At 41.8% G+C, this 22989-nt stretch overlaps 1 protein-coding gene across 2 annotated transcripts in view; it reads left to right on the forward strand.

Annotated features, from left to right (window-relative positions):
- The window catches only part of inpp4b (inositol polyphosphate-4-phosphatase type II B), a gene marked incomplete at its 3' end in the record, with an annotated part of 213401 nt that overhangs the window by 22593 nt on the left and 167819 nt on the right, over positions 1 to 22989 (forward strand). For both annotated transcript variants that reach the window (XM_079553836.1, XM_079553835.1), the window contains exons 3-4: positions 4319 to 4437; positions 12066 to 12182. In XM_079553836.1, coding sequence (XP_079409962.1) covers positions 4319 to 4437; positions 12066 to 12182 — 236 coding nt within the window. The remainder of the gene's footprint in view (positions 1 to 4318; positions 4438 to 12065; positions 12183 to 22989) is intronic.

Raw genomic sequence — 22989 nt, forward strand, 5'->3', positions numbered from 1 at the left:
GCAAATAGTCTCATAAGCGCACTGCAATATTATAGTCAATACTTTGATGCGATTATGCTTTGCAATAAAAATACAAGGAGTTGATGAATGAGATTAGGTCTAATGTAACTTATATATATCATGTACTAGATCACTGAAACTGTTCAGTTTTTTCAGTTTCGATTCCCTATTAAGGCCACACCCACTTTAATGACCCTGGGGTTATTATTTGTCTTCTACATTTTCATACTGCAAACTGCATACTGGATCGATATATAGGCTATTTTTTAATTCATGCAGTCCTTATATTTGAAGAATTTAGTGGTGCTAGGCTAGCACATGTCTATGATAACTAGTAGCCTGCATTAAAAGCAGTCTGACCCAAGCACAGTGCACCTGAGGCAAATCACTTCCGTTATAAATGTCTGTGTTGATTGAATAATTTTTTAATATAACCATTTTGCATTTAAAATAACTTATATTTGAGCAGCATCAGCTTCCTGGTTGTAAGCTACGCAGCGGCGGAGTGATCTGCTAGATTACCGGATCTACAGTAGTTTGTTTACCTGCGGCCGGCATTACTACACGTGGAATTCACAAAGGAGCTTTCTACAAATCAGATATGGCAACATTTGGAGGACTACCCCATGATTATAAAGAGGCAGACACACGAAGAACCTCCACACAGAAAGGCCCCGTCCAGGTGGGAATCGAATCAGGACCTTCTTTCTGAACCCGGCAAATTTGGCAAAATTTAGTTTATTGGGCGCTATGAATAGCTCGTCATCGTCTTGCTGTCCCTCCTCGTTCTGTGATTGGTTCCGAAATCCATGCGAAATTTCGGCCATGGTCCCCAGGCTGTTGTGCAGTTCGAAAGGCCTAAAGCCCACTGAAATTGTATTGCAAAACCGTTCTTGGTCCCGACCAACAAGTTGAGAACCACTGTTCCAAATGAATCAAAAGATATTTAATAATATGAAAGTAAAAAAGAGTCATGTGTTGGAATTTTGATTAGACTTTGAAAAACTTTATTGAGCCACAAAGGAAATTGTGCTGTTACAGACGCTGATTTAGACCTTGGTTTCTTTTCATTCTTCAACTATTGTCGAGAAAGTGCCATGGTTTAGTCATTAAAAGCAGGGTCAAAAGTTAAGTCTTTGTTGAAAAATATGTTAAAACCATCTCTGTTTCCCTGTGGGTTTGAAAAGAAAGTGAAACATCCTCATTACTCTGCAGCTTTTTGTGCCTGTGGTTCTAAGGAAAACCAAGGACAGTCAACTCCTCTGCACAATCACTCTCACCGCTGCAGGAGACACGAGCTCCATATCATTTGACTTTGTACATGTTTGGCATTTTATCTGAAGTACTTGTTCGCACAACCGCTACGTAAGTTTCTACTTGTAGCTCAGCTCTAGTATTTGAAGATTTACTTGTGCGAATAAGCCAATTCATAATATCCAAATTCCAACGATGTCGTCTTGTCAAGAAAGGAATGTGCAGATATTACAAAGAGTCAGCATTATTAAGAGAGCCACTAAATGGGTATTTTTGATATATGGAATGTAAAAGAAAAAGCATTTACCCATCATGCCCTTTGCATTGCTGCCCGCTCTTAAAGGAATAGGCCACCGTTTTTACATACCAAGATATGTTCTTACCTAACCTTAGTCGAGTTAATACATACCCGTCTGGTCTTTGTCCGTGCGCTCTGTCACGCAAACGGAGCACATACGCAGCCTCTCCCACATGTCATATAGCTCCAAAAAAGCTCACGATAGAAGCTACCAAGCTCTTCCACGTGTTCCCTATTTAAATAAAGTTACGTGAAATGTTTTCAAGCGAAGTATATTTACACAGAAATGTAACATGTCGATTTTATAAGCAGATAAAAAGGGGTACTATATTGTGAGGCGTAATGATACAGGAGCACAGCGTCCGCACAGTAACTCCTAAAGACTTCCCCCGCTCACTTCCGTCAATAGAAGCTGCGTGACTTGTAGAGAGCTAGCAGAGAACAGTTGAAGAAGCGTCGATAACTTGTGAACAATGCCTTTTACGTGCATCGTGCCGGGCTGTGATAACAAGCAGAAAGTATATAGTGTAGTAATGTTTCACAGATTTCCAACTCACCCCGGACGACGACATAGGACTCAGGACCTCGACCATGAGGTAGGAATGCGCAGCACTTTCCGAAAATATATTTTCTGCTTGTTGTAAAAGGCTCTGTACAAGTCACGCAGCTTCTATTGACGGAAGTGAGCGGGGGAAGTCTTTAGGAGTTACTGCGCGGACGTTGTGCTCCTCGTATCATTACGCCTCACAATATAGTACCCCTTTTTATCTGCTTATAAAATCGACATGTTACATTTCTGTGTAAATATACTTCGCATGAAAACACTTCACGTAACTTTATTTAAATAGGGAACACGTGGAAGAGCTTGGTAGCTTCTATCGTGAGCTTTTTTGGAGCTATATGACATGCGGGAGAGGCTGCGTATGTGCTCCGTTTGCGTGATAGAGCGCACGGACAAAGACCAGACGGGGATATATTAACTCGACTAAGGTTAGGTAAGAACATATCTTAGTATATAATAACGGTGGCCTATTCCTTTAACACCTCACTAACTTTATGGATACTGTTGACTCGTTCATAATGCCCACCACAAAGCCTGCCTTCATCTGCAGTCGCTGCTCACTTGCTCCAACATTAACACCGACTCCGTGAAGATGGAACTGTACACAAAGAAGCAATCTCCCGGCCTTGCTTGTTTTAATAGAATCTGGCCCTCTGAGTGATATTATCCAGACATTTTATTTTTGCAGAATAATGTGTGAAATTGGCCAGGCATTGCAGCAAGATCAATTGCTGTTTACATGCCAGAACAGTGCGGCCCGGGATAAAATGCGGCACTTGGACCGCATCCAGGAGGCACTGCTGAACACAAATTTGTCATTACTTGACTCAAGAGTATGCGCATTTCCATTAATGAGTACACTCCCAGCCATATGGTGTTATTGGTGGAGTAGAGAAGGATGATGGTTGGAGAGGACGCGTTAAAGATTTGACAGGGGACGCTGTATAAACCTGGATGCCTGAAACAACAACGGAAAGAAATGGGTTTGTGCTTTATTTTTAAATGGTGTGGATGAGGGGCTCTCAGCAATTTCAGTAAATGGTTCGACTGTCAGACAGACCATTCCAATCAGCGCTCATGACAAATATACATGTAAATCTGTTTTGAAGATTCCTGAAAATTCAATTTGGTTTTGTGATTATTTGTACAAGAAATGATTGCAGTACTGAACATATGACTTTAAAATGTTAAGTCACATTCAAGGGTATTATTACAGATACTGTGTCCTTTCTTTGAAGCAGTTGGCGGAGAGTGACTGGTTTGGTTTCGAGGAGTGCAAGTGTAATAAAACTGAAAACTTACTGCCAAAGGGAAATGGCAGCATTTTTTAATAAGCTTCAATATTGCTTACATTTTCAGTTTCTTTGCATCATTTTGGCTGTATTACCATATGAATAAATGCACTCTTTTGGGAACAGTGCATAAAGTGGACTCCAATATTTCCAAAGATGTTTTCTTTGTCATAAACCCAAGACCAGTTTTGTTTCATTTATGTGTTTTATTTTAGATGTAGCTGATGGATATCCTCTACCGTAAAAAAGTCAAACCCCCACCCACACATGCTTTATTATAAATCATTTACTTTACAAAATACACTCTTTGTCCCAGTCCCAACCCAGGATGACTTAAAGCAGTACTAAGTAACTTGTTTACCTTAATAAATCCTTTTTGTAGTCCCTCGGCGGGTAATACAAGTGTTAATGGGATGATTGAGGGGTCTTTCATCTCCCCCTGGTGTCTCTGGCCAGAAAACCGCACTTGCAGCTTTCCCTGCTCCGACCCGGAGACCCAATACACACTTATAAAACACGAAGCAGAAGCTACCAGGCGGGTAAGGCTAACAGGTAAGGCTAACTGCAGTTTAGCGCCACTTAAACAGCATTTACAGCCAAGTTTGAGTGAAAAAAATATCCATGGTGTAATTAGATGTACAATATCCCTCTCTCCCTTTGTCTTTTCTGTCAGTGTAGTGTTTACTCTCACGGACAATTAATGAGTAAAAGACCGCAACATGCTACGACACCTGCAGTGGCACTTATGGCCTCTAGGGGCATGAGTTACTTAGTACTGCTTTAAAAGGATGAGAAAGGAAATCTGTTCAAATGCCTATTCCAAGCAAGTGTATTGTTCTAATGAATCATGATTTCTGACTGTGCAATCATGTCTTCCTTGGACGCTCATACCCTCTGTCTTATTCCCTGCAGAATGTAAGGACCTGGCGCCAACAGGCAGAGACGTGAAGCCCAATGCCTTCATCCATGTGGCTGTCTTAGACCCCCACAAACAGGAGCTGCTGTCTCAGACCTGCACTGAGCTTGTGGAGGTCAGTTATATCCTCTCTTTCTGTCACTCTCTCTTTCCATCTCGCACACACCGACCTTTGATGTTTGTTGTTTGGCTGTGTCCGGGTCACTGCGTCTTCGCCGTTGTTGCCTCCGTCATGACTACTTTCTTGCATTCGTGGTCTGCATTTCTTTTACGACCAGAGCCATCCGAGTGGAAACCGACGCTGAGCACTAGCCGTCTCACTCTCACGGTGACAGTCGGCCCCCGTATGACTGCCTCAATATGTGCGGCATATGGTCGCTGAGATGAGTTATGTGGGAGTTAGTTGGCCACGCCACAGAAGGTTTCTTTGCATTTTTAAAACCTTTAGGTCCTGAAAGTCTACCCTCAGGCTTGTATAGAGGCTGGTACCTCTCTGTATCATGGGAAATAAAGTCAGTTTACTACAGATCTGTACTCTTGAATGTTTTGCAAAAACGCTGACGAAGGTCTGGATGAATGAGAGAGTGTCCGTGAGTGTGAGAAATAATCAAAATTTATCTGGAATTTTCTAAACCTACTGTTTGCCACTTATACCGGCACCAACTGTCGCACTGTTGCCGCTGAAGAAACAGCACCGCACGTGTTTTCGTGGGCTGGCGACAGCTGCTCCCTCGTCCCACAACGGAACACCCACTTTCACATGCTCGGCTCGGACGGTTCCCCTCCTCTCCTCCTCCTCCTCACATGTGGGCAAATCTCCCCGGCCGACATTGGTATTGCGCGGCTGTTCCAGTGAAGCGAAGTTCGGCCAGTGAAAGAGTGCATTTGAACAGTTTTTTCCTCTCACTCCCGACTTTGCCACAGAGTTTGCATGTGTGTCCGTGTGTGTGTGTGAAAAAGACAGGATGTGGTAGGATTCTGAATACTGCCTCAGCCCGCTCCACACAGTCTGCCAGTGCCACTGCCGCTGGAGTTGTGATTTCAGAAGAGTAATGTTGGAGATCTGGAGAAGGATCTGACAATATGGACTGCTTTCCGCTGCACAAAACAAGGGTAGGTTTTACACTTCTGACGTCAACTTTTGAGAGAGCGCGTTGGCAATCTCATGAGGTGTTTGCGGAGTTTGGTGGAGTCAGCTGTTGTGAGTGAAGATTCATATTGGACTTGTGTTTGACATACAGTATGGGGAGCACAGAGCTTGTTATAATAGTGCCCCAGTGTGTCTCGTGCTGTGGGTGAGGAGAACCTTTGCGGGAAATAATGAAATGATCAATTAACTTGTAAGCACACAGCCTGACTGAAAGCTTGGGTGCTTTTGACCAGTTTATTAGTGAATACTTTACCCATTGCATCAGTGAAACCTTTGTGCTCCAGTGGCAGCCAACAACCCAATCCTCCAACTATGGTCCTGACCAGACTCAAGCAGAAGATCAGGACATCGGTTGTTTTTGCTCCAGTAACACATTTGCAGACCTTAATTTAAACCTTCATTAACTTTTGAGTGACATCGCCTTGAGCAACTTTTGTCAACTCTTTGCAAAAAAAAGTTTGTCAAAAGCGAGAGACCTTTCAAAAAGTAAGCCTGACTTTGAGACGTCTTTATCCCGGTCCTTAAGCGTGCGCCGGTGCACTGTGCGGAGCCGAGGTTGTTTGTTCCGACACCGAACACCAGCAGGGTTCCCGCTCTCACTGCTGTGGAGCACGTTCGAGAGCAGATGGTCATTAACCTGGACGACTGAAAGGCCTCTATGTGTGTGCGTTTATGAAAGTGAGGGGAAAGTTTAGTGCCACTTGCTCCTCCAGTCTGTCGCATTCCCGAGATGCCTGCTCGCAACAGCTGCTTCGGAACCCGGCCGGTCTCTAAAAGTGCGTCGCCCCTGCATCAAGTCCGGTCCATGTGATAGCCGTATTATCTGGACTCCATGGTTTAATTTAGGAGATAAATGATGGGAGAGGCCAGCTGCTTTAGCCCCCCGTAGTGTAGTCCATGAATCACCAGGCAGAGGGCAGATACAGAGAACACGGCAGCAAAGCATTGATGCCGAGTGTGTAAACATTAACGCTGTTCTCAGTGACAGTTGACATGTTGTTGACATTTATTGTTTTGATTCGTCTTTTTCTTATTCAAGGTTACAGTGATATACAGTAGTGGGTCAACAGACTGCAATCTCATATATTGTCTCATTGTAAAAACTACTAATAGGTTCACATGGCATCCTAACATTCTAAACAGGTGATGGGTAACTTTGGCACCGTCGAACTGCAATTATTTTTGTCTTATGGCTAATATCTAAGTCATTACCGGGAAAAACTGTGTCAACGTTCATTGCCTTCTCTGTCACGGCATACAAAACTGAGGTCCAATTATTTTCTCTGAAAGGTATCTGGTGACAGTATTCAAAAATATGAGCATGATGTTGACCAGTAGAAAGGCCTTTCTGACAGAAAAATAATACAGCGGGTTTGTGAATCCAATCACAACCAAATACCCTCCCATAGTGTTGTTTTGGTCTCCGCCCCCCACCTGAGATTATGACATCAAATTCTAGAACGTGAGTGCGACCTATTGCCAGCAAAATTGATATTGTAAAATAGAAATGTAATTAAGGCAACACATCCGAAAAGGGTAGAGAACAGGTTACTGGGAAGGAGTATATCATATCAATTTACGCCCCCGAAAATGTGTGTGAAACCCTCAGTTATCCATTAAAACAAAGGTTCAGAAAGTTGCAAACAACCCAGTCCAGAAAAATACTTTTTGAAAATCTACACTTAATAGAAGATGGCCATTGCTTTTTAAACAGACTTACTGTACTTAAGTTACTGCAAATGTAGCTATGTCATTTCATTTATGAGACTAGATTGGCTAAAGTAACAAAACAAAGCTATAGCAGTCTATGTATGGAATAATTTGGATGGCTTGTCTTGCATAAATGACTTTAACATATTGCTTTGGGGTGGGCGCTCGTGGTCGGTGGGGTGCGTCAGCAGAGCCAGGATATAACAAACAATACTGCTGCTCATTTTTCCATCCCCATTGGTTGTATTTTCAATTTTGGACAAATTACGGAAAATCTTCTACGGAAAATTGAGCTGATTGTTTAGAGAATCTGTAAAGGTGATGCAAGCTTTATACGATACAGGTGTTATGTACGATATTATACTCCAATTGAAAGTGTTGATGTAGCGCTGCGCATAATCCCACCGGAGTCGCAGAGCCTCTCTCACCACAGCGAACTGATGTGTCCTTGCGGGTAGTACGTCTTAATCTGCTCTTGGTAAAACAAAAAGGAGCAGTGACAACTTAAGTAGTAAATCTCCGGCTTCTATATCTCTTTAAAGGGTATTAGGGGAAGGCCTTTGACACTGCGTTAGAGGCGGTGTGAGAAAAATATCTTCTATTTCTAACAGAGTGCTTTCTCCAATAAAAAAACGCTCATCGCTGAAATTGTAGGTACTTGTTTTACTCCTGGGCTTTGCTATATGTTTAGTGTGACAAAAGAGACCCAATAGTGGAATGGAAAGGACAGCTTTTGCCCCCCTCTTCCAAAACCTAAATACAGTAAATGTGTGAGTAGGAAAATCCCATTCTGGAATCACAGGGTGAAGGCTTCCAGGCGGGCTGACGCTCAAGGGGATTGGCCGCTGAGTAAAGCCCAGGGAGAGAGCCCTCTTTGAAGTCATGCTGGTGGAGCAGAGACCCCCCTGTCTGGAGCTAGTCCAACACATCCCGTCTGTGCCATATAATTATGAGTGGTCAGGAGAGCAGGAACAGAATGAGGGTTTAAAGATGTACTGTGGGATTTTGTATTGTAGTTCAGGCTATCCCGTGCCAGACTCTTTCTTGTGGTTCTTATGAGCGTCTTGGGAATGAACTGACAGAAGCCTGGCAGCCCCCCGTCTGCGCCAGTGGACCCTTCGACCACCACCAAGCACTCGCACACATCACTTACCAGTAAAGCTTCCTGATATTCCCGCATGGACCCCTGTCCTGGTATTACCCAGCCCCGACTTGCTTACCTTTCGAGGTCTAACAAGATCAACTCTTAAGGTCGTATTTAAGGGGCTTAGGTGTCTGACTCAAGGAATAATTTTACTTAATCAGAAGTAAACCAAATCAAAATAGGGTATAATGCAGTCTAAACCAGCATTAAAGGAGGGTATTATGCAAAATAGACATTTTAGAACCATTTACCAGATTACAATGTTGTTCTCTGATCGAAAAGGAGCTGGAGCTGTGTTTCAACCAACTCGCACATCTTTGAGTTATCTTTGGATCTTGTCCAGTGGTTATTCCTCTTCCAAACAGCTCCTTCTCCTTCCTACAGTACGTATCGAGGAAATGTTCTTCACACCTCTCGATCATTGCTATGCTTAATTCTTTCATAGCAAAATAAAGCAAGAGGAGGTGTGGTGGGAGGGGACTTTGGGGAGATCTTGTGAAAATCAGGAAGTGAAACTACTGGATATTTTGGATATGATGTGTTCAAATGCTGTACCAGCAAAAAACATCAACCACCTTCTTTATAGGCTTAATTGTCTGGCTGAGGGAATAATCTCTCTCATCCAGAACCAAACCAGATATAAATTGGGTGTTAACAAGGAATTAAACCTGGATTGAACTATGCGTAACTTGGGTATCAATATTACAAACCTCAATATTTTAAAAAAAACAACAACAACAGAAAGGCTAGATTATGATCAGATTAAAAGATTAAAACATTGGAATGTGCTCAAATTTGGTCTCTTATCGGAAATGCAGTTCATGGAAAACAGGAAAAACAGTCTGCCCCCCTCCCATGCCCATCACGCGCCCACACCCTCTAATGGCTAAAATTAGCCAGTTCCGTGCAGATAGTGGCGAGCAGGGGCCTTTCCTTAGCATATAGGCTGACCACTTCACCGACAGACCCGGCTCCCTCTATGTAAATGAACACGGACTTACCACTTGAGCTCATCTCAGCCCATTGCTAAGAAGATTGAGCCAGCGGCGAGTCTGCCAAGCATGCTGGTAAGTGTGAATGAGCTGCATTGAGAACATGGGACAAGGCCAGCCATATAGTGGCGGATCCTTCTCTTTTTGTCGCTGTGCACCGGATGGATATACAGTACCTGTACATTTTCATAGAGCTTTTTTCTTCCCCTCCGTGTCTGCCCTCGGAATGCTGAATGGGCTGCTCGAAAGAGGGGCAGTGCTCTCTATCCAGACAGTGAATGCAATCGAGGCTTGCGGTTGATTCTGAAATAAGAGTGGATAGATATTTATTATTTGCCTACAGGGAGGCCTTGGTGGATTCAAAGAGTGGTGTGAAAAGGCCAAATGTGTGTGCAGCTGTTAATCTAATCTGTTTTACAAACGTTCATTATTATCACATATTATTTCAGTCAGTAGAAGTTGTATTGGGATGTGTAGTCGTACATGAATAACGAATGATAAATAGTATTCTTCTGCTTACCACCAAATATCAAATAAGTTTTTCTTTAAATGAAATTACTGGATGCACAATATTACTTTACACACTACAATAGGCAAAGAATATTATATTTTTCATGTATTTGTGTTATTCTTTCTGTATTATTTATCCATTTTCATTTTGGTTTTGATGCATCCTGATGAATAAGGCCCTTGTGAATTTTTAAATGCGGTACAAGAACCAAATAACCCCACAAAGCTCTATAATAGTTTTTAATCTTCATTGAAAGACTGTGCCCGTACATTAACCTCACATTTCCTTGTCTGCCAGTTTGTCTTTGTCATTTCCTCCTGCCACACAGGGCTCCTCGGACTATCCCAAAGGGTTGCATTCTCGAGACGCCCATCAGAGCCGAGAGGAGGAAGTGGAAGCCTCTGATGTAAACACCAACCGGGGTCAATTTAGGCAAAATCATTTAGTTAACAAACTAAATATCCATTAAGCCGACAGAAATTGTATGTAATCCTCTTAGATACTTCGCGTTTCAGAAGGCTTCAAAACTTTGTTAGTCCCGGAGTTAACAGAAAATCCTAAAGAGATTACAGCGAATTGTTATTATTGTTCGTGGGTTTTAAGCATCTGCTAATGTGATTCAGGCCTTGGGCAAGTTTAAAGACTAGCTTTGTTGTTGTGATGGGGCCAAATCTCACCCCTGCCTGAACCTGCCAATCTGCACATTTACAGAGAGTGTCGTCTTTTTACTTTTTATTTATGCCAAATGCAGTGGCGCGCAATGCCCAGGGGGGCGGCGCCCTCTCCCACTCATGCACTTTAATATGCAAAATATACCCGGGCGGCCTTTCCCTGCCCCCCGTCCTAAGCCCACATGTGGAGACGTGCAGATTCAGAAGGCAGGGCAAATGGCACCAAGCTTTAAATTTCACTATCACGCTGCCCACACGGTTAAGCTAGCCAATGCTTCACAGTATACCACATGGGCAACAGCACATTAAAACACAGAAACACATACAGTACCGATATTAAGGCAGTAACTCACCACAGATGTTGTCATACTGTCGTGGTTTACAAACGTAATTAATTTTATGGTCCAGAAACCGGCCAACGTTTGTGTGGATGAGTCCCGGGTGAAGCCCCTGTTCTACCGGGGTAACGCCATGATCCAGGATCGACACGTTATGTTGTATTTGCTTGTTATTGTATTTGGCGGAGAGCCTGCAGAAAGAAAAAAAAACTGAATGGATGACCTGAATAACTATATAAAACATAAAGAAAAATAATAATTTAAGCTGTTTCAAATAATATTAGGATGTATAATATATATATTTGGATGATCATGTTTGTGACATGATAAGACATGTCACTAAGATTTTAAGGTGTCCAATTTAGCTCAACACAAATATGAGAAATGTTACCATAGTTTGTGTACTTGTTGATCAGTAAGTTAATAAAAAATTGTGTGTCAGAAAGTATCCATAGTAAAAAAGGGGTCCTAGGAGATACGTTGCTAAACATGTTTTAAAGAAAAAACTGCAGACAAGGCAAACTCCACAAAGAGGACGTACCTGGTCGTGGAAACGAACCAGAACCTTCTCGCTATGATTCGATAGCTCTAACCGATGTGGCAAAAGAGTGGCCCAGTGGCACAGCGGTTATTAGCACTCGAGCTTTACAGCAAAAAAAAGTCCTGGGTTCAATCCTCGGCTGGACGGGGCCTTTCTGTGTGGAGTTTGCATGTTCTCCTCGTGTCTGCATTAAAAACATGCAGGTCAAGATGAATGATGTCTGTGAGTGAGTGAATGGTGGTGGCTGTGCAGTTGTGTGTAGCAGCGCTTCTGTCAGTCTACCCCAGGGGAAACTCTAGCTACTTACGTAGCTTACCACTATGTGTGAAGTGAATGAAAAACAAATCCCCTACACAGTATGAAGTATTTTGGACTTGCACTTGACTTGTGTCATGTGAAAAAGCACTGTACACATAAGCTTCCATTCCAAAACAAACCACAAAGTCATACAATACAACTACATCATTGGAACACAGAAAAAAAAAAATGCGACCCTTCTTTAAAATTGAGTCCGGAAAAAGATTTACAAAAAAATGAAATATATTGGACCAACATTTGACTGTACTGTATTGTTAGGCCTCTCTATCTCCCAGAGCCCCAGCCCAGAGGAACACATCACCTCTTCCCTCCCCTACTCATGATATCAGTATCTGACCACAGGGATGTCTTGTCCCTCTTTGCGACAGGCCAACAAAGACCCGCTTTTCCTGACCGGCATGACCTTCCCATCGGAGTACCCGGCCAGACCAGAGATGCTTGTGAAGCTTGCAGTGTATGATGCAAAGGACAAGAGCCAGGAGTCGGTAAGTAAACACTTGTTTCCTTCTCGGCGTGGATTTGCATATTGAGGAGGTAATGATAAGAATGTGTTCAAAGCTTGCTGTGAAGCAGGCGCTTGGCTTTATGTCGTCTGTGTGTGTATGCCCAGCTTTAAACTTTACAGGGGACACAAACATGAAACGCACCAAGAAATAGCCTGCAGAATCTCATTATAATGGAATAAATTCTACTCACTTGAAACAAATTGGTGAATTGCAATTTCTTGTATGATAAACTCTGCCATCCTTTATTTGAGGTCGACCAAAAGCTCGACCCTTCTGATGATTTGCACAGCCACTTGTTCAGCGCAGAGAGTAGATCTCGGGGGACAGCCGCCAGCACATCAGTGAGAATGCAAATAAAAGGCAGACCGTGGATTGTGAACGGGCCATATTGTGTGATTCACAGATTATAAACAGACTGTACAGACTGTGTGGGCGAGATCTTAATTACACAGTGCACTTTGGTTTGTCTTGTGAGATGTTAGCTTTAGAAACTCTTGTCTGCTTTACTGAAGTGGGATTTGTTTTAAAATGTGTAAAATTGATATGCAAAGGTGTCAGTTAGGAAAACTGACCGGATGCAAATAGGAAATCACAAAGACCGTTGTTTAGGATTAACAATATCCTTCCCAAACAACAAAGTAAGATGTACAATGTGTAAAACCTGTTAAACGTGTAGTTTAGACTTCTACAAACACATTTTGAAATACGTGTGATACTTTTAGTTTAGCTGTTCATGGTTCAGTCTTCTCCCAAATGGTTGTGATCTTGGACATTTATGAAATGCGGATTTTATGTCTTGAAAAATCTATTAGCAAGATGTCTATAATTGGAAGGACTGCTACTTGTTGTGTTTCAGTGCTTTGTCTATATACTAGACATCGACCGATATGGGTTTTTATTTATTCGATGCCCATATGCGCGGACGATATTTTTCACAAATATTTTGGCCAATTTTTTTCAAACGTTTGGTTTATAATCCTGTAAAAACATAAATACTTGCCGGTGGCCAACTTTATTCTATTACTTTAGGTGATTCAGTCATAGTTTCTGTCCCAGCTTTGATTAGTTGCTGTTAGCATTAGCATACTGTTTCTAGCCGTGGAATTTTACGCAGCTATCAAAATACAATTTTGGATGTTAAAACTAACTCAACGATTGAATTCTCTGCTTCAAAATGAAGCAGCATGTCCATATTGACTGAGGTTTAGTTGGTGAAACTTGTGTTTAACAAACTTGTAGCTAACCAGTTTTCATCGCGATAAAAGAAATAGGATGTCTCTATCACTTCCGGTCCCGGAGATATCGGCTTCTATTGGCGCTAGATGGGCCAAGAGCCGTTGTTGTAAAATCCCCAAATATCGGACCTATATATCACGTCGCTCTCTACTATATGCAGTTTCTCTGTATGTCATTGTCACATAGATTGCTTTCTCATTGCCTCATGAGTTACAATCTACTGAATCCAGGGACTGGAGAAGGGGAAAATGTATACAACTGAAATGGTATTTCTTGGGACAAATTTGTCTTGAAACTAAATGTCGCACAAAGTCACCAATGGTAAACCACCGAATATTGCTGGTTGTCCATTCATAAACACATATTTGGATTGAGAAAAAAAAATGAGAACCCTTTCTTAACCGACCTTCTCGATGGGTTTTCTGTCCTTTTTTTCCCAGTGGACAGAGCTCATCATAAACTTGGATTTGATATATAAATCAATATTCCCCAAAACATCACCTTTTGATTCTGCTTCATATACATTTTTTTCTGTGAACATTTTGCTGGGCCATGCATAATAAATAAAGCACAAACTTTATCTTGCTACTGTACACCATTGCAAATCTAACACAATGTACTGCCTTAGAAAGGTCTTGTACAAATGTGTTTTTTGGTCACTTTTATCCATCTTAACAATCCTTTCCTTTTGAATCTATGCCCAGCAGCGCTCTGTGTGGCTGTGAGTGGAAACCTGATCATTTTTACCACAGCTGAACCCATTTGAGAACTCTAATGGAGTCAAATATGCCCTTTGAACAACGGAATATACATGCCCGGGTGGCTGGCTTTGAAATGTATTTTGGCTGCGATTTTTCTTTGTAAAGCCATAAATGCGTGTGTTTAGCTTTAAAGTAATTTGCCTCGTCTGAACTCAGCCTTGAATCGCAGTCCCAGATGATATTTGCTTTGTTGTGTTGCCGTTTGTTTCAAGGTGTGCGCTGAATATTCATGTCGAACAAAGCCCATGTGAAAACACACTGTGAAGGCCCTGTTTCCGCGCGCCGTCTTATAGGAAGCTCCTCTTATGAGGTTATGCTGCAATACCCAGGATACAGTATCTCCACAAACTCGATGCATGACAAGGCCGGCGATCTGGAACACACAATCAATGCGAATTTGCATGAAGACCGTATTATGTATATTTTCAAATGGTAGGAGTAGTTCCAAGTTAATGTTGGGGCAGCAGGAGTTTAGTGGTAGAGCATCCCATCCACCAGCTGAATAGTTCATGGTTCCATCCCAGCCATTAAGAGCATACAGTCAGAGTATCCTTGGGCAAGACACTTCACCCAAGCCTACTTAAATAGCTGTTGATTTATGGTACCTAGACAATATTTTTGGTACCTATTCTGCAGTATTTATTATGTAGCACAATTAAATAAAATTAAGTTATAATATTTATAAATTCCCCCTCCAAAAAAGTGGCAAAAACGAGTGTTTCATCATTCATTGAAGCTGGGACAACCAAATAACTTTCTTTAATCCCATGGCTTGCCAGGCATTACAATAGAGTTTCCATGGGGCATTGAAAAGCGTTAAAACTCATTAAATGAATTGTGCCAATATCAAGGCCTTAAATGTAATTGAAAAGCGTTAAATTGGATTCAAACAGGCATTAATTGTAAATCTTTTGAAAATTATGAAATTGCTCAAAATTCTTACAGCATAAGTAACCAAAATGATGGTCTAAAACGAAAACATGTTCAGTTGCAGTTTTGGCTGAAATCGAGCAAATCTTTTATTTGCTCAAAAGTTACCCGTTTTGACCAATTCTCTTTCCTCTGTTTGATTAAGAAATTAAATATGCACCATTTTTTCTGTGGTTGTGGCATTAAAAAAGCATTAATTTAAAAGCGTTACATTTGACTTGCTTTTGCCTGTGTTAACCCTATGCAACTTGCTATTAAAGGGGGGGTATTCGACTTTTTCAAGCTTTACATCATGTTATTATGTCATTCCCTCATTAAAAACATGCCTGAAGTGTTGCCTTGGCACATTCACGTATTTTTGAGTAATGTGTAAAAACTCTGATGGCAGCCATTTTAGGGATAGGTTTGCCTGAGTCCTCCTAGGAACGCCCCCACCTCCTGGAGACGCCTCCGAGCTTTCGTCACCAGCCGAGTAACCAACCACTGCTCCTCAGCAGAGCCCCCTCCCCACTGATGCCACAGACAGCGTGTGGAGGGGGCGTGTCTGAAAGGGTCAAAGGTTCTTAAAGAGACAGAGGCCTATTTCAAGACATTCACTACAGCCATTTTGAGAGAGCAATTTTATACAAGCCAGTTATTCTAATTTACTGCATTTACAGACCAACAAAAGGTTTTGTCATCATTGTAGTGTGCTATAGACTGGTGCTATGTGATTGAAAAAAGCATAATACCCCTCTTTGTTTTGTATTGCATTTCTTATGTATTTTGTTTTCACTGGTTCGTTTTAACAGTTAACCTAGTGCTGCAAGATGAATTCCCACAAGATTTGGGATTTCGCAAACTCACAAAAATACATCTTGAAAGACTCGACATTCAGCCCAAATCCCCATTGTTTTGGACCAATCCCGTGGCGGTAAGGCCATGAGTGGGTGGGTTTGGTTAGCTAAAACAAGTTGCGCTTGATCCAATCAGCAGCAAATATCCCCCCAAACATGGTCCCTCTTCCCAAACGATTAAACCGGAGCATTTCCAGATTGACATTGCTGTATTATCAGTCTGCCTTTTGCCAGGTTATTTTACAGTAGAAGGAGTGAATGAATAATGCATAAATATGTAAGTGTCTAGAAAGTTTGGGCCCATTTTATATTTTGGGAAGCTTAGAGAGCGTGGCAGACAAAACCTGCTCTGTTTTTATTCTGGTTTGGAATTTCTTTGGAACGCTTTCCCAAACAATTTTCAATTTTCAATTCTGGAATCAAGTAAATCAAAACTTTCAGATTTTATTCATCTTTCTATTTGCTCAAAGTAAAAATTCTGAAACTCTTCTTTCTTTCTTTCTTTTTTGCCCGTGTCCCTCACCGTCTTTTTGAGAGTGACTTTCAGAGGCTCCTGTCAGTCTGTCAAAAGCATCACTGATACACAAACGCACCACTTCACTCAAACCATGGCTTTTAGGGCTCTTGGCTAACCCCCACACCCATTGAACAGGTCCAGAGCCTTTCAACTCCTAATCTCTGCACGCAATAAAAAGTTTGCAGCCGTGAATAGCATCACAACTTTCTAAAGACAAGTCCGAGATAAAGAAAGAAAGGGAGAAAAAAAAGGCCAAATTCCACCTTCTTTTCAGGGGGCACAGCTCATGTTTTGGCCTTGGAGTACATTAAGATTGCTTTCTGTGTTTTGCCAGGCATCACTGCTGTCATGCTGAGTTTTGCTTTTAACGCCTCGACTCAGCCTGTCTGCGTTTCATTAAAGAACTTCAGAAGTGGCGCAGTCGTGACCCTAGACATGGAGAGGCATACAGTCAGCCAGTCCCCAGCTGTTTAAATGGCAGTTCACAAACCTCTCCCACAAAGAGTAAGTGATTTAAATGCCGCTTTTTGGTGGAAAGAAAGCAGCGCCTGAAATTTACTGTGCCTGCATGGACCGCTGCCACCGAAGCACTATTTAAGGGTACTCATTTAGTTCGGTCTTGGATGCAATCAATAATGTTACGCGCAAGTGATGGATACTTATTTCCCGGTTCCTGTTCAATTTTCGGTTTGTTTTTATATAAGCAAACACGGCCTTGAGATTATTACTTACCTTTGACTTATTTAAAGCAGAACTAAGTAGGTTTTTTACCTTAATAAATCCTTTTCGTAGTCCCTCTGAGGGTAATACAAGTGTTAATGGATGATCGGGGGGTCTTTCATCTCCCCCTGGTGTCACACTTGCAACAATACACACTAATAGAAAACATCTCCCTCGCTGCTCTCAGTCGTCTACAAAATCACTTTTGGCTCGCATTTCTGAGGTTTATAACATGGCGGACAGGTAAGTCCTGACTGTATTCTGTCTACAGCTTTCGGTTTGTTGATGAACATTTTGCAAAATGGTGTTGGTTTATCACGATGAGAAGAAGCTAACAATCTAATGGGCAAAGCTAACAGTAGTTTGAGTATAAAGTATGAGTGGGAATTGTATAATTGGGTTGTGGCACAATGTACAATATCCCTCTCTCCCTTTGTCTTTTCTCAGCGTAGTATTTACTTTTACAGACAATTAATGAGTAAAAAAAACATGATACGACACCTGCAGTGGCGCTTGTGGCCTATAGGGGTAAAAATTAGTTCTGCTTTAAATGAACAACAAACAATAATTGTAGAACTTTTTTTTTTCTTCATTTGACCCATCCTTTAATGCCGTCCGGGGCAGTAGGCTACCGCAATGCATCACCTTGGGACCCTTCGCCATCTTTTTTTTTGGCCTGTAGGCTTAGATTGGACAGCCCTAGGTTGAAAGAGGGCAAAGAGTAGGGAAAGACACCCAGCAAACCATCAAACCCACAACGCCTTAGCCATAACAACCACTCAAGCGCCAGCTATGCCTCCTTCTCCACATCTTGATGTTTGGTTGACCAGGACTAGCTAGCTGGAGTATTAGACTACCAGGCTTTTATTTGTTGACTGGGGAAATAAATCCGCCTAGAAACGGGTGCGCTAGATTCCGGTTACCTATTGTCAGAACACAACAGCCTGTTACCTTTACATCTCAAACAAAACCTATCCAACACCTCAGACTCTCCATTTCTTCTTCATGCCCAAAATTGACCCCGTTTCTTTTTCCACCTATAACAAATCTCTCATCCTTCCCTTTAACTCAATACACGTCCCTTCTGGTTCAAGTGATAATATGTATTAGGAAGTAGCGCTTATCATCTGCAATCAACTAAATATACCAATACTGCATAAAATGAAAATGCACTTAAAATAGTCATGTATTTATAATGTTATGCCAAAAATCAACATTTCATTCATGCAGCCCCATTAGGAAGCACTGAGGTCGGCTCTCACGTGAAAAAGCAAACCTGTGTCAGGGCTGTAGATGACTGCCTTAGCTCGCCTCTGGGGCCTTAGAATTTCACCGTTTGATGATTTGCTTTTCTTTGGATCTCCATTTCGATATTGTAAGATTAGGCCAGCTTCTTAGTCATGAATATTTGAGAGCAGCACAGGGGTTATTTGAGGCTCAGTTCTCACTCATGTGTAAGTGATCCTGTCTCTAGTCTCCTGTGTCAAGGGATAAGTGTCTGCCTTCACGTCTTTGTCACTCAAGCCTAATACCTAACCTGATGCCTCTCAGGAACTTTGGCATTTTTATTCTGATCATCTTTGGAATTAAATCCAATAATAATGTAAAGCAAAATCTCTGTAACTACTCAATACCCTAAGACAACATGGTATGATTCTACCTGCGGTGATTGAACATGACTAATAAATGACAAAATGTTGCTGCTCATTTCCTGAGAGGTGACCGTCTGTGCTCCTCACGCTTGAGAGCACAAAATGATAATTACATTTCAGAAACAGGCTAGAGAAACAATTTTATTGTAAGCTATCGTGAACTGAAGAGTCATGAACTGCAGAGATGTCGGATGGTTCTATTCAGCTTCTAGTGTGTCTTCCACAAAGTATTGTAGTTGTTTAGTAGCAGCGGAAAGAGGTGTAAGGAGAAGCTGTAGTGGCAGTTTGTTTGTCTTCGTTTTCTCTTGTGAATTGTGGTATTTTTGTACATCAGAATATTTTTGGGATGTTTTGTTGTGGATTGGAGAGCAATGGTTCTGCTTGATCTGAGTTTTTAATGTAAACAAAGTTCTTGATGCCAAGTTTTGCGGATATGACTTGCTCCAAATCTCTATAAATACAAGAGTGTGACAGAAAATGGAGGAGAGTAAACAGAGGAGATGTTCGAGCCAGACCACTGGCTAATCCACATAAGCCTCCTCCAAATTGATTTTACAATTCTTTTATTTGTTTTTAAATGCCTCAATGGCCTTACACCACGTTATCTGTCTGACCTCCTTGTGTCACCTACCCCGACATGTTCCCTGGCTGGCAGTTCAAGCTCTGCTTAAGGTTCCTCAGACCAAGCGCAAACCTAGAGGAGATCAAGATTTTTCTGTTATTAGTCCGAAACTGCAATGAGCTGCCCCTGTCTATTAGACCGTATATTAGGCTGATTCCCTCGCCTTAAGATACATTAGCATTTAACTAGTTTGAAGATGTTTTCTATTGCATTTTTAATGTTGGTGGTTGATTGTTTTTAATTGTGCTTTATAAATCAACTGAGTGGGATCGTGTCCCTGCTTATAGAGGCCACAGTATGCTCTTTGCACATCAAACATTGATCTGGACAGGGCCCATTCGAAGACTCTTTAGTCCTGCTTTAGGGAGAAGACTGTGGAGTCTCCACCAGGGACGGACTAGAGGACAGATTCATTCACAAGGCTGTCAGGTAGCTGAGCTCCGGCTCTGAGCAGTTAGCACCCGTGCTTCCCAGCTAGAAGGTCCTGTGTGGAGTTTGCATGTTCTCCCCGTGTCTGCGTAGGTTTCCTCCGGATACTCAATACGATACCATAGGTGCAATAGGTGAATTCTCCAGCCACGTGTTTCTAACCACCAGCCTGGCTCCACATCTGGAGATGGATCCTCCGGGCACTGCCCACTGCTCCCTACGGGTCGCAGAGTGGTGTCGAGGGATGGGTTAAATGCAGAGGACGAATTTCGTTGTACAGTTCATGTATTAAGGCAAATAAAGCAACAAACAAACAATTATTCCTCCCTTCTGCTTCTGCTCCCTATTGTGTACATACTGTATGTATTTCATATCCATCAGTAGTTTTAACTGGTGAATTTTGCACCAATGGTTTGAGAGTAACATCAATCAGATTCTTAGCATGTGCTTTATATGTGATAGAATTGAAGATTAAACAAATTTCCCTGCATTGAATAATATAATTAATAACCAATAAGTCAGCTCTACGTATGTGCCTCACTGCTCATCTCTTCATTATTAATTCAATTCACCTTCCAACAGTTTGCTGAATGTTTTAAGGATTAAGGTATTCTTTATTATTCTCTTTTCTGTTGTGAATAGTGAAACAGTCTGCACACTCACTCCAAATAGACTGATTAAGACAACGATTCGAGGAAGATCCACTTGGATTTTCCTCTGCAAAAATATATGTGCTAATATTTTTGCTGCTTGAGTCCTTTCTCTGATGTAATATTTAAAAATGAAATGCGAAATACTGCTGAGTCGGTGACACTACTCACTAGTATTAACTTTTTACACTTTTTAAACTCTTTTCCGGGACATTTGACATGAAGAAATTGCAATAGCAGCACTGGTGCTGTTAATATCGAGTCTATCCCAAAAACAACATGGTCCCGCAAAAAGATTAAACTGAGGGCGCTTGGGCGGGAGGTAAAGTAGAGTGTTTGTGTTGGCTGCTGTATCACTTATCCCTGTGTGATTCTCAAGGGCCTCCAGTAATGGCAGAGCAGCGGCGGGTTGTCGCTTCAGCCCTCCCTGAGTGTTCCTGTGGCATAAAGGCCTAGGACATCTGTGGAAGAGCTCTCCCCTCTAATCACACTCTCATTCCGCCTGCCGGTGCTCCCTGCAATCTGCAATGAACCACTAATGCACTCTCCACTTTGCATTCCTATTACGGCTGTGGCGCGGGATTCTGATTGGTTTCGGTGATGCGCGCTGTACTGTGACAAACAGAAAGGCCGTGCCGGGCCGGTCAGTAAAAGGGGAAAATGGCCCGTGTCCGGTCGTTTCCATAAAGCTGCTGTAATATGTATTCGATCAAATAAAACACAAGCAGAGGGGTTTTTACAGGGTTCTCATTATGGCCATTTGTTTCTGCTGGAGCTGTCTAATGGGTTCTCCCTGAACTGTTATAGCCCGATAGCGCTAATTTAAAATCTATAGTCCAGATTTGACCATGTGGCATATCCACACGTAACAGAAGGCTGAACTAAACATGAACACATGATCAGTTGGCTTTGTTGAAGCGTTATCTCCTTTTCGAGCTGTTCTCCATGTTTTTTCGTACTCATGTTTTCTGCAGCGTCAGCCCTTAGACCTCACTTAGCAATTAATTGTAATTTAAAAAAAATCACACAGGCTGCACTATAATCCCTGTTTTCCCTGTAGTTTACTTTGTTTCATTTTGCACTTCATATTTCGGTCTTTGCTCAAATATTAACGCTCCTGGACATGTTTAAATATTTGTATTGTTTTTCAGCCAATAGCCCTGTGGTTAAATCCGCCACACAGATTGACAGATGGGCTCAAGTCCTGGCTCTGACAATTTCTCTTTCTTTCTTTGTCACCCTGTGCTGTCCTGTCAAATAAAGCATAAATAAATAAATAAATCCTTTAGACGTGAAATAATAAAGCTAAATGTCTTGAATCCTGAAAATCTTGAAAAACAAATCACAACCTCTGTCCAACTGGAAAATAAACAAAAACACAATTTGAGAATTTCCCCCTCAGAGCTGCTTTCAGTCTAGCGCAGTTTAAACTTGTTGCAGCTCCATTTCTACAAAGCAGCTGGGAACTATGTCCACAAATAGCACCTTTGTAAGACAGAGACGAGCCCTTCCATGTAAACCGCTCTATACCCCCCTTAGGCCTGCTGTATATCGAAGTCCTCAGCCGCACGTCGTCTCTGCTCCGGGCACCACTCCAGCGAGCGGCGCACAGGAAATCTCTTCTCATCAGTGCAAACGGCTTGTTCTGGGCTGAGCTTAGAAACACTGCCGGTCGATTCAGGGCCCTCAGCAAAACTCTTATCTGTATTTGAATGTATACTGTCTCGCCATCTCACCCAGTCCAGTCTGCCACCTGCATAATTGACTTGCATTGACATTTTATTTGAACTCATTCAGCATGCTGTTTGGCCCTTCAGGTCATGCAAATTTGACCTTTATCACACAGCCTATATCATGAATTTACCACAGTGGAATATATGGACAGATTTACGGTTTACATCAATGGAAAATATGAGTAGTGTTTTTTTGTTTTGTTTTCTGGTAACAGCGCCATCATTCAGCTGTTCTCTTCTTTTGTCAGCTGGATGTTGTTATAGCAGCTGGGCTGGAAAAATGCTTTGTGCATTGCTCTGCTGCCTTTTTAACACTAGTAACTGGTTAATAAAATTGAAGAGATATCATTTCAATTCCTTCATTCATTATTCATTTATTTTAGGCAATGGCACCAAGAAATGCAAGGTAGACAATAATCCAACATGTAAATACAATACAATCATGAAAGAAGAATTAATAATGCAATTTTAGATGCTGTGCTATTACCATGCAATTTCTGTGATCAAAGTGTTGCTCTTTTTAAATTGAAATGTGGAATATTGTGAAAAATTGACCGTTTTTTTGTGTGTGTGTGCTTTGTATCACGTTGCGATGTTGTTCCATCATCAAAAACACTTTGAAGTTGTCATTTGAGCCAGTCGCGTATGTTTGAATAATTTTTTAATCTTCCACCGGAACAATTTGATGTGTCCTGAGGCC

The sequence above is a fragment of the Gobius niger genome (genome assembly GCF_951799975.1).
Source record: "Gobius niger genome assembly, chromosome: 3".
In the NCBI taxonomy this organism is placed as follows: Eukaryota; Metazoa; Chordata; class Actinopteri; order Gobiiformes; family Gobiidae; genus Gobius; species Gobius niger.